General features: G+C 31.2%; 2 protein-coding genes across 3 annotated transcripts in view; both read left to right on the top strand.

Annotated features, from left to right (window-relative positions):
- The first annotated feature begins 1,426 nt into the window (after nt 1-1,426).
- The window catches only part of LOC131853558 (chitin synthase chs-2), a 37,655-nt gene continuing 25,452 nt past the window's right edge, over nt 1,427-13,629 (top strand). For both annotated transcript variants that reach the window (XM_059204480.1, XM_059204481.1), the window contains exons 1-2: nt 1,427-1,575; nt 8,846-8,948. In XM_059204480.1, coding sequence (XP_059060463.1) covers nt 8,857-8,948 — 92 coding nt within the window. In that variant the 5' untranslated portion in view covers nt 1,427-1,575; nt 8,846-8,856. The remainder of the gene's footprint in view (nt 1,576-8,845; nt 8,949-13,629) is intronic.
- On the top strand, nt 11,562-12,864 carry LOC131853559 (uncharacterized). The gene has a single exon (XM_059204482.1). The coding sequence runs from the start codon at nt 11,800-11,802 to the stop codon at nt 12,568-12,570; it is 771 nt and encodes a 256-aa protein (XP_059060465.1). The 5' UTR covers nt 11,562-11,799; the 3' UTR covers nt 12,571-12,864.

Below are 13,629 nucleotides of genomic sequence, written 5' to 3' on the forward strand. Positions count from 1 at the left end.
TCCGATATGTCATACTAGGAAAACCCGAACAAGAATTGATTTAAATGTGCTTTAAGTTGCAGTAATATGGTAGTGTTCCTTATAGAGCGTTATAGTGAGTGATTCCACAATATGATTTCACCCGTTTGTACTTCGGTTTATCTGCTTAGATACGCTATTTTTTTTTATAAATGGCTTAAAAATATATAACACTAGCTGACACGTCCAACTCCGTCATGAGTCTTATTTTCCCCGTTTGTACAATATTTTTTATTGCAGCTCGGCTCCTATTGGCCGTAGCATAATGTTATGTAGCATATAGCTTTACTCGATAAATCAGCTATGTAACTAAAAGAATTTTATATAACCCTACAACGTCACAACTTTATCTCTTTATAATATTACCATGGATATGTCACTTGTCACAATCTAAGCAAGGTTACAATAGTCCAGTAAAATTATTAATTAAACATGATGTGACCAGTATTGGCACAATATATAAAAATAACTCCGCAAATATGTGAAAATAATATCCAGAAGGAAATTTTAATTTAAGTTAACGGGATAGGGATGAAAATAATTAAAAGGATTGAAAAACGCCTTTTCTCAAAATAACTCGATAACTGTAAGAAATATGAAAAAATGGTTTTAATTAAAAGTTGTAGAGAAAAAATTCTGCTTATTCATCTTTTATATACAAAACATACCTTATAATGCAAACTGTTTGAGGGCAGACATAGATGAAACCTATGCTTATTTATAAACATTAAATAAAAAGAATCCTATTTATTAAACCGAATTTATACAGCAAAAGAAATACTGGCATGGAATTGGTAACTTAAAGTAAAAACGTGACGTCAGCCAGAAGAAGTGTGAAGAAACAATACGACGACACACCGCCTAAGCATGCAATTGTCATAGGTTCGATGTCACCTCGATACAAACATTTATATTAGTAGTTAGTATCTATACCTGTTGATCTGCATTGATCTAGTTGCTTTCTATGTATATTTTATGTAATATAAAATATCTCAGGACAATTCATACAGCGCCATCTGGTACCAAGTTAAGTAGAGGTTGTGTTATGAGTACCAGACAACAAATACATAGATATTTTTTTGTAAATACATACACAATTTATTTATATATAGAAAACATCTAGACCGATATAAGCAATCATACTAATGAATACAAATGTTTGTTTTTTACCATGCGAGGAATCGAACACGCGACTATTGGAAATCATCCAATGCCTACCTACGACTGCACAGTCCGCTAAATAAAATTCTTACGTGTTCCGTTATGGAATCTTATTCTATTTGATAAATTGTTGACTGAAAATTTACTATATACGACTGTACAGTCGGCTAAATAAATTTCGTACATGTTATGTTGCGGAATCTGGTTGTACGTACGCACAGTATGAAATGCGGCGTACAGTCAACCAGTGAGCGCGCGGCGACCGCCCTGACCGCACGAGCGCGCGCACCATGCGCAGCGATACAGTCCCGCGGGTGCACCATACTGATACATATTACAATACTGTGAAGTGATAAACATTGCAAGGATTTACTGTACCACCATATCCACTGTAAAGTAAGTTACTAAAGTTCGTTATTATATTTTCGGTCGTGACGACCTTTAGCTTTCGAGGCTGTACTCGATCAGCTGCGAAAGTATGCAAGGGTGCTACAATAGAATGTCCATTATATAAGTTGGATTATATATAATCTAATTCTAATTTAAATTAAGATACTCGTGATATAGAATATACATATTACAAACAAATCTGTGAAAAGAAATCAGATAGAGTCGAATGACACGATTTCTCTTTGGAAAGTTCCAAACTTGTACACGTTTAAGTAAAATACAGCATGCATTTAAGTATTTCGTGGTTGTATAATATAATTCGTAGTATGTATCGGTTATCTGTAATTCTGAAAGATTTGCAACAAAATAGTAATTCTCACGTCTTCCTAAATCGCTTCGAGTCTATTCGTATTCGTTAGCGTAAATAAAAGTGAATGGAGGCGGCATTGATATAAGAGAAGTGAGAATTGGAAACAAAGCGCCAATTGAGTACTGGCAATGTATATATTTTTTATAACTGTAAACTGTTATCGAGTAACAGATAAGAGATCACTTTAAGTTATCTTAATGAAAATATTTTAATGAGAGAAACAATAAAGGTACAAGACAGTATAAATTTAATTATACTAATTAGTACGCAGCATTGAGGAGGCAAGAAATTAACGCAACATGTCCGCCCTAAGGCCTCGTATGCATCCGGTTCCGGTAGAGGGTCGTTCTCACTTCATACACATCGAACCCGCACTTGAATCGGCGATCACTGCGTACCTTGGTTATTTCCGTGCTTACAATTGGCAGCGAGCAAGTTACAAAATTAATAACAATATCGTTGCGCAGGCGCCGACCTGTTTCACGTGCAATTCCACACAAAGCCTAATTACATTCAAGGAATGTTGTGTATTCATGAGACTTGTTTTATGGTATATGCTCTAGATATTTAACTATTTTAACCATTAACCTATCCAAACCATTCTATTCTGCATGTAGGTCTGCACCTGAACAACATTTTGCATTTGCATTCAATCTGGATAACTATATTTTTTAATATATATTATTATAGTAGATATTAATGTAAACTCGATATAATACCTAATATTATTGACGCAACAAAGCCATTTGAAGGTCAATAAATTATTAAATGTGTATTTTAAGGAGCGACAGGTTTCGCAATGAAACCATTAACTAATGTTACTCATCGTGTTATGGATTTGAAATGCGTCAATAACACTAATATTTTAAATTTCAACATAATTCTTCAAATAAACTTCGAAAATATTATATAATATAAAGTATATTTTAAGAGAAACTAGGCCACAACAATTGTAGAATCAATTCGTAGATTCAACACCCTAATATTGATAATAGGCATACATAGTTTATAGTAAGTATACTTTAAATGTAATAGCATAAAAGAAATTTATGCCGCATTTTCATAACTCTTACTTGAAATCAATTGTTTAAATTACGTAATAACTTTAAATTGATCTATAAGGCACTACTACTAGTCATTCTCAGCAGTATGTGTATATTATGCCATATAACTTTAGTATCATTTTCTTATTCATTCACTGTATGACTGGAAGAAAGTGGTTTGAATATTTATTTGTTTTAAATATTTATAAAACTACCTTGCAATTTTATACTATTTATAGTATATGAACCATTATTTTCCTGTTCTAATTCAATACTAAATTAGAACCTATCAGACGCCATTTATTAGTCAATTTCATAATCTTATTATTGCAAAATGTATTACACAATACAAACTAAACCCAAATTGACTAATTAATGTGTCAGGCAAAACAATGCGATTATCGAGTCACGACCTTAGCTCTCTCTGGTGACGGTAAATATCTTTAACAGATCAAACTGATTGACGACAGTAAAGATATATATGTCGTGGTTTAATTATTTTTGCATTGATGTAAGGTATCGAGGTAGTTACAATAATAAAATGTTAACATTTCAAATACGTATATTCTGCGACCTATAAAAGACATCAACGCAGACGCAACGTCAAGGATTGCGCTCTAGTTCGTTAATTAAATACTCCTTATTTAATTTTACATAAAATAACATTAAATGTTTAGAATTCCTATTTGTTATTAATATTGTAATATTTATTATAAATTTAAAAATGTGTCTTGTTGTTTGGTCTTCATAAAAGTAGAGCATGTTTTATAAATAAAATTAAAAAAATTATGACACTATATTATTCCATATTATTATATTTTTTAATATTGATACCAAATACCAAAGAAATCTCACTTAAAAATAAGAAAGTTTACATTGGAATGTAATTTTTTGCAACAGAAAAATACTACGTAACGTGTCCATCAAAATTTATTATTTATCTTTAATAAAGATTTACCAAATCCAAAACTAATCAAGTTTATTTTTTCGTACATCTAAATCTTAAAGTATACCTACATTATTTTACCAAAACTGCCCAATCTGGTTTGTATAGAGCCTGTTTTTAATAGTCCAATACGACATAGTCCACTTTATTAATAAATCTATTGTAAAACATTGTAGCACGACTGCTAATAATGTCACTGACAACAAGGCCCACTTTCTCTTTTTTGTACAGATCTCGCGCTGGCTCATGCTTAACTTAGAAAACGTAACTCAATCAATAAGTTTACCAGTTCGTAATCGGCATTACAAACGATTGTATAAAATGCAATAGTGATGCAAGACATGCAAAGAGAAAACAACACGCATTTACAAATTATTTGTTTGTAACAGTTTTAATTTTTATAACCTCATATTCCAGAAGAATACACTAATCGGGATAAAAAGTATTATATATATATAACTCACGTCAAACATCAATTAATTTAAAAAGTGTAATTCAAACAAGACTTGAGATGATTGAATAAAAAATTTGAAATTTAATCTTAATCTTAAGTAGATAAACATTACGTCCCTACAAATTAAATTAACAAGAAACGATCACGCTACAAAAGTAACAACCTGTTGAAAGATTTAGGTTTGTAGAGATTCGCAGAAGTTTTATACTGACACAAGCGTTTAAAGCTGCAAGTTCGTTCGTTCGCTGCATTAGCAAGTTCTTACGTTAGATTCGTCTCTGTCCAAACAGAGAAGGCAACATGAGATGTGAAGGAGAGAAGAGAGTGTATCGGAAAAGAGCATCTTAACCTTATATGTGTGTCTGTGTCATAATCTGCTTGAAGTTGCTGTCTTGCGAAACGTTAGACCCGTCATCCACACGATAAATCCACGGAAATCTGAAAAGTTTCTCTCTAGAAGAATGTTAACAGGATAATAATCACGTGTAACACTTGTAATGTATATTATGCTAGAATCACGAGGCCAGAGCCAGATGCGACGCAGTGACCACTGACCACGCTTCAAATGATTTCTAGCACACGATTCTTTAGTATGTGCGTTTATTACTCTATTAAACTCAGACATAAATTAAAAGATCATGTAAGTATATTAATAGATCATGCGCATTATATTTGTCCCATTTACAATAAATAACAATTAAGCTTCGAAAACATATGTAGGTATATCTTTGGGATAAGTTTGTGTAGATTGTATTTTTGTATTTTATGTAGCGGAGGTTTTCAGAGTCTGTGTGTATGTGTACCTCGTATGTATGAGTCACATTAACAGAATTACTTTTATTTTGAGTGCGTAAAGAATTTTTATTCTTTTAATATATCCGTTTAAATTGTAATGTAATAGCTATTTAGTCGTAAAATTATATCAATTAGCCAATGATACGCTTCAGACACGTTAATTCATTATAAATAATAACAAAACTTTCGTAATTTGAAACAGGTACTTTATATTATTCATGTTTAGATCAGGTTTATTAAATAATTATGAGATTAGGTATTTAAACTTAACCATGTTTACTTATTCATAGCAAATCGATATTCATCCGAAATTCATCTCAACAGAACTTTCCACTTTCACTAAGACATACCTATATTCCATATCTCACTAATGTGAACTATAGAAGCAGAATAAATTGTGTATATATTCATCATGAATACTTATATATTATAAATATTCTACTGTCATTCTAGATTACATAGAAATAGCTTCTGTAGACCAAATACTTTTGCAATTATCTTAGCAAGTTGTTTTTTTATTAATTTATAGTTGATTCATATTCACTCATATTTCTGATATAGTGCAACTGTTTTAAATAGTTACATTATGTTGTAATTGTATGCTGTTCTAAATAGTAATAGGTATATTAGTAATATAGTAAAATAGTGTATTTATTTACTGATCTGTATACTACTACGGCTGGTAATAGGTAGTTATAGGTACGCTGTTGTAATTCCATATAACTAGAAGATACGAGTACCTATATCTTGAACATTTAACTTTATAATTATAATGAAGCTTTGTTGATATAATATTTTTTTTATTTGAAACTATAACAGCATTGTAAAAAGGTTTCGATTGCACTGTGATTGAATGAAAAATGTAATGCAGTATTGCGCAGTGCAGTAGAGGGGAATGAGGGGTATGAAGAAGGGGCGAGGTAGCCAGCTGGCGGCTGGCGGCCACCACTAGTGAAAGTGAGGTCTGTGGCCCTCGTCAATTCTACTACGAGTCGCCATGTCTTGTTGGTTTTGGTGCCTCACAAAGTATGCTATATAGGTTTATACAATCAGTCATTAAATTTGAGAAGAATCTGATTCAACTGTAGGACAACAATTGTATAATGTGCTTAATTAACCTTAGCAAACTTGAGTAATACGATAGTGTGTAATATTATACAATATCTAGTTAGAATAGTGACGTGTTCTTTGTCTCTATGTCTGTTTCCTTTGTATGCAAAACAAAATGTTATTATAGGTACAAGTTCGAGAAAAACTCATTTACCTAATTTCTTTTCGTTGCTAGAGCGATAGGTATTAAACAAAATGTAAAAAGAATTAGTTATATAACTAAAAAAAATTAACAATTAAACATTATCTTCTACTGTACGTAAATCATGTCGATGAAATATTAGTTAATTTATTAGTAAAGACATCATAATAAACTTCAATATAGAATATTCTTCTTAAAATTCGTTGAAAAGGCACAATTATCTGTATATTTACCATAAGACATTGACTTTCTAAGAATTAGTTAATACTTAACTTCACTTTTAACAAAATACTCACCCATATATTATATATATATAAATAATATGTTATTCTGTAACAATCTTTCAAAGAATAAAACAATTTCTCAAATTCGTTCAGTGGTTCCGAAGCTAACATTTCTCATAAAAAATTCACTCTCTCTATTTATATTAGTAGATAGGTACTTAATATTTGAATGCAGTATTTACAGAGGAATAGATAAATTATTAAAACATGGTATAAAAGTGAAATAAAGTCACTTATCTATGAATTGGGAGTGTATATGTTGACTCCGAGGGCAAACCATTGTCCAGGCTAGCGGTTGGTCCGGAAGTCGCTGACCTTGAGGGCGTCGACGCGAACATAGCCTGAACTTACAAGAACAAGATATTCAAGTATACCTATTGTTACCAGCATCATTTGATACATATTACCCTATGCATGAGGTCGTTGCATCTACTTAGCCAGACGTGTGTAGGCTGTATACTTACGCTTATAAATGTAACAGACTATAAAGTAAACCAACTACAAATTTATTTAATGGACACAAAACCTAAGATGCAGTCAGCTTCATTTAGACTTTATTGTTAAATATGGATAATATATTCTTAGAAAATACAAATTCAATGTTGTGCACACTATCAAAACCTTATTCAAGGTTATTGTTAACAATGATCATACTACGACATAAATTAACAAAAAATGTTTAAGTTTTAAATAATTTTATCTCTTTTTTTATGTAATCGGTAATTAACGGAAGATAAACTTAAGTAATTGAAAACTTAATATTAACGATAGAACATAGATATTAAAAATCTTCACATAGTATGAAATAAAGTCGCTTCCACCGTCTTTTCGCTTAGATCTTATAAACTACTCCAGTTTTCACAAATAGATAGCGTCATTCAAGAGTTAGGTTATATATAAATATAAAAGGATATACTCCCAGTGGAAGCGAAGCCGGGGCAGCCAGCTAGTTATATATATATCATGTAAATTCCTCCATAAATCTTGAAAGGATGAACGACCTGCAAGGTCGAAGACTCGCCTGAGGAATGTGCGCTGTGGTCAAGCGAGACATGATTCATGGTAAAACTCTTTGAAGAACAAGCAAAAAAGTATTTTTTAAAAAATAGAAAATGGTAACTAAGTTAATTGGAAATGGATTTAATCCTGATTTGTTGGCTATTATTATTATGAGTGCAAAATTGATTCTAATTAATAGTACTTATGTAACTAGTCTATGGTATCAAAAATGTAATAATCATTATGATGCCAAAACAGCAATTAACATCTGCAATAACTTACATGGTTCAATTAAATTTAGGTTCAGTACTTTTAACCCGTAACGAGAATATAGCTAAGTCATCAGTGTGAAATGTAATTTCAAGACAAGAAGAACAGACAAGAAATTATGTTTAAGTAATTAATTTGTATTCCTACTTAGACATTTTTTAAATATTTTTATTGCTGGAAGGCTTTATATAAATAAATTCTAATTACGACAGAAATTAGGTATTTGCTGCATACTTATTTCATCAAATTAAAATATTTTACTGTATGAATTGATTAAATTGTTACAATTCTGGCTGTTACATTTTAATTTGTAATAATAATTTAATTTAAATTTAAATTTTTGATTTATCATTTTATGAGTACTTATGACACATACACGCCTCTTGTGTTAGTACAGTAATTTATTTTATGTTACGTTTCTATCCGTGAAAACCTGTAATTGGCAGTTCTGATTTAATTATGTTTATAACTAAGTTTGTAAATAGCCTTGGTTTTCCGAAAATAAATAAGTAATCTACATACTACATATAAGGTAGTAAAATTTACAGGGAAACTCATTACATGTTGGACGTGTTCTGCAGAGTAAAAATAATGATACGCCCTTTCTTTACGAGCAGGATTATTTATTCCTTTTACATTTAGAGTTCCACGCCTTCTTAACTGTACTTATACATGTGTATCACTTCCTTGGAGGAAGGATGAGGAAATTAATGCGAAATTAAGAAGAATGAAAGCGTTACAGTCTTGATATTCTTTGGCTGCTGGTTAGGTACCAGTAATTAAGCATGCGTTAAAAAAAGATTTATTTATTATTAACATTATATCATAGCATTTTTGTAACTTTTTAATATTAAAACTTTCAGACTAGTCTAAAATGGCGACGTCGGGAGGGAAGCGTCGCGAGGAGGGCAGCGACAACTCCGATGATGAGCTTACACCACTTGCAAACGAGATCTATGGTGGCAGGTAATATTATTACTATTTAAGCTGTTCATACACACTATATTTGCATAGAAAGTTTTAATCTTTACTGGTTTTAATCTACGCCCTAGTCGTATTTGTCACAGTTCATTGATTTACGGACGCTATAATCAGAGAATTTTATTGGTAAACATATACTTCTGTTTACATATACTAGTTTCTGTGATTAGTTCGGTGTTATACTTGTTTTTCTGATGTTAAATAATATAAAATACTTTGTCTCGGATTGTATAGTGTATATAAAATAGCCTGTTTCGGAATGTGAATAGGTAAGGACAGAAGATGCAAATAAGAAAAATATATGACGAATGCGATAAGAAAACAAGAAGTAAAAGAACGGATATAAAAACAAAACCATGGTAAGAAAAAGTGCTCAATGAGACGAATAAATAAGAATATAAGAAAAAAATAATTGGATATTAGAACAGCACCAAAAATTTTTTAATCTACTCTGTATAGATTGTTACAAATTAAATGTACAAAAGCCTTAAATAAAATAAAGTTTGATAAACATAAATTCTCTCTGTTAAGGCGAGGTACTCGTTAAGTTAGTAAATTAGTAAGTAATTAGTAAATAATTCTCACGCGTGTGAAAATTAGAAGAGAGTGTAAAAAAGAAATTAATTTGTTTTTTGTTTTTTTAAAAGGATGTCACAAGCGCTGTCTAAATATAATAGGTGTTCTGTAAAGACGTAAAATTCTTTTATTTCAATTTTCCTCGTAAAACCCTTCATAGATATTAGAACTTTGGACTATTTATAATATTAATGTTATATATAAAATGTGTAAAATTATAATATACTACGACGTTTCTATTAATCTCAGTTCAGAATTCACTACAATTTTATTTTCGGAAATAATGAAAATTTGAGAAAATGCGCTCAATAATAATAATAATGAATAATCTTCATTATGATTGTAAACAAAAATTACAAAGGTAATGTTTGTAATACAATTTGAATACATTTATAAATAATGGAAAATTGCCTTGATAAGTCAGTCAATAAATCGTAATGTGAATGTGATTGAAAAGGATCAACAGTCGAGTTACTTGTCAGTACTTCTCGTTTGACGTTGTAGAGTGAACGGAATAACATTGAATAAACGGCCGTCGAAATATGCATGAAAAAACACTTATATTGTCTAGCACACGTAGAGATATTTTTACTGAAAAGTTATATATTTTAATACAGAAAACACATATATAGAAAATAGGTACCACAAAAAACCCAGGAAAATGTTTTCCTATCTTCACGTCGATTGCTCATACTTATAATTTATATCTACAATAATAACACTCTATCTTTATGTGCGGTTTCCTGCAGTACCCACGTAAATGTAAAGAAAATATATGTAGTTTTAAATAATAATAACTAGAAATATTTATGTGATATTTGATACACCTAAGACTTAACACTATACACATACACTTTAGATCTAAGTACATTCTTACATAGGCAACATTTGCGTGCTTATACCTACAGACTTCCGAGCTTTTTGTGGTTTTTATAATAAGTACCTATAGGTAGTATATTTACGTATGAATATACTATGACTGCTGTGGTAATAAAATGTAGTCAGGATTGTTACGTATGACATCACCGTTGTGGCTGGGTCAAGCTTTGAGCTTGACACGTCATTATTATCTGTGATCATTGCTTACGATGTCTAGTAGGTAAAGGATTTCACAAAGTTGAATATTAAAGCTCAGATTGTTTAAAAATTTATATATTTATTAGACAGTATTTAATTATATAATATAATGACTATGACATAAGTTTCATAAATATTCATATAATTAAAGTTATTAAGACCCACGCTTATTAACTATATTAATAATGCTGCGTTCCGAATGAGTGGTAGAATAAAAAAAAATAGACATATTTTTTTTATTCTACCACACCATTCAGTTGAATAAAGAATATTTCTATTTCTATGATTTCTAGGATGTAGTTGTTCAGCATATAACGCATATACCTATTAGTTTACGAGAAAGAATAATAGATTTATAATTTTCATTGTTATTTTAGGTAATCAGTTTATTTCATGAAGTTTCAAAAATCAACAAGTTTGAAAAAATGCAATGAAGTACAAATATTTTCAAAAGTGGGTCATCGTGTACACTTATAAAAAAGTATTTTTGTTTTATATTAACATTTAGGTCCTAACTACGTTACGAAGGTCGTATAAGATTGTTCAGGACAGACAGCAATATTTGGTAGCTAAGTATAATAAATAGATAAATCAAGAAACGACTTACGTAATAATGATACCGTTGTTTAATACAAGATCTTATAATTTTTTTTATAAATTCGTCAGTATCCAAACATTGATATTACTAATATGCTACATTGTATGATGTGTTGGTTCTAATGGAATTTAAACAATACTTATATAGAAAAATGTAGGCATTTATGTCACTAATTACAAATGGAAAATTGTCGGGGTCACATTGTTGTTGAGTCAGTCTTTATAAAGATTTTTTCTCACAGGGTATTTTGTAAAAAATCATGGCAATATGAATACCATTCTAGCAAAATTAGTTCAACCATCACATTAACATTAAGTTTTTTCGGCGGGTAGTTCTTAATCAAGTGACATATTGCTCCCAAATTTAAATATATTTCTATAATTTATTTTAATTCTATTACAAAAATTAGTAGTGATTATTATTAGTTTATATTCAATACATATCATTTGTTGGAGTCAGCACTATCCTATGTGTACTTGAAAAGTTAGACCACTGCACCTACCTGCTGGTAACTTTTACACTATTTCACTTGAACTGTTCATCTGGGATCACTGAATCACATTATACGCAGTACTACAGTTGAACATGGCCAACCTAGAAGACATTGCAGAGACTCAACGCTCACTTGAGGTTACCTTATTCCAAAGAATGCAAGAATTTGAAGTCCAACTCAAGGCATCTAAAGAAGGTTCATCACAGCAAGGATCCATCAGCGATATCTCCAGAGCCTTCTTAAGCTTTAAAGAGCAAGCGTGGGGTATATTCAATATCCTTCAAAAGCAAATTGAAGAGTTGACAAATTCTGTGGATGCAATTGAAATGCGTCACCGTAGAAAATCATTGCTTCTGAATGGTGTGCCTGAGAATACAGAAGAAAATGTCACTGCTACAGCTCTGGACATTATACACAAAAACTTGAAACTGACAGACATTAAAGCCGCAGATATCCGAGAATGTCATCGTCTTGGCTCTGTTAATGCCAACCGAACACGTCCTGTTCTTATCAAGTTTAGTGATGTTTCATGTAAGTCGGCTGTATGGAAGAATAAAACAATGCTCAAAGGGTCATGCTATGTCTTAGCGGAGTTCCTGACCAGACGGAGGCAGTCTTTATTTATTGCCGCACGCAAGCATTTCGGTATTCGCAAGGTATGGACGATGGATGGGATCATTACAGTGCAAATGCCTAATGGCAATCGTTCGCGTATTTCCAGTAGTAAGGAGTTGGAAAACTTGGTCGCTGAATTTGGCAGCGCAGCGTCTACTCGGGGTGCTTCGAAGGACACTCCTGTGTCGACGAGCCAGGCCGATAGTAATAAAGCAGTCAGAGCAAAGCGCGGAGTTCGTCTTAAGTAGTACATAACAAGTTTGTATTCATAGTTCCTATAAATGACTCCTTTTCAACAGTGATACCTTAATACCACAATTTTACGATGGTTGACTCTTTTTATTTTTGTCAAATGTTAACCCACAAGTAATTTTTATTCTAATTTTTCATTCACCCACTATTTTGTTTAATTTATTTAATAATTTTAAAACTAACCACAAATCAAAACATTTAATAAATTGTTCGAATGTCATAATCAGTAATGTGCTGTCAACTGTCATATCAAATCAGAAACTTTGTGAACGTCAAATGTCAATTATAGGCTTGTTGTCACTATGTCAATTGAACTATTTTTGTTCACTGTTTTAATTTAAAATTTCATTAATGGTTGTATTTTCCAGTTTTCTTCACTTCTTTTTTATTTTAATGTCTTTCCTATAACTTTTAAGTATTGTATTTTAAAGTTTTACATTTTATTTTGTTCTCATTAATGTAAATAGTTTAACTGTTATTATCTTAGTCTGCTTTTCAACAGTATGTGTGAAAGTCAACCGGCAGGTTGTGCAGAATATTCAGTAGTAAAGCACTGTCTTTGCATTAGTTATTGTAATATTCTTTTATCATAATTTATTTATTATTATATATATATATATATTTATTTTTATATATTTACGCTTATTATATTAATTCTCATGGCTTTGTCTGAAGATGATTCTTTTGTTTCTTCTCATGACATAAACTCTTCATACTACTCCTGCACTGATTCTGAGAATGAACCCACCACGCTCCGCGATGATCTGAATGCTGAATTACGGCTACAAAATAAATGTTTCAATGTATGCCATATAAATGCTCAAAGTATCCCATCACATCACACTGAGCTTCTGAATACGTTTTCTTTGGATTATGTTCACGCAATCCTCGTTTCTGAAACTTTCCTTAAACCCAATTTGAATTCCTGTTCCTATAGTATCCCTGGATACATCCTTATTCGGAATGACCGTGTCGATAAGGGCGGTGGAGGCGTGGCGATTTTCCTCCGCTCTGGAATTGAATATAAAGTCCTCGAAACCTCTCCTCCATCTTAC

Source organism: Achroia grisella, unplaced genomic scaffold, assembly GCF_030625045.1.
Source record: "Achroia grisella isolate CSIRO2021 unplaced genomic scaffold, CSIRO_AGI_Agris_v1 utg903, whole genome shotgun sequence".
Lineage (NCBI taxonomy): Eukaryota > Metazoa > Arthropoda > Insecta > Lepidoptera > Pyralidae > Achroia > Achroia grisella.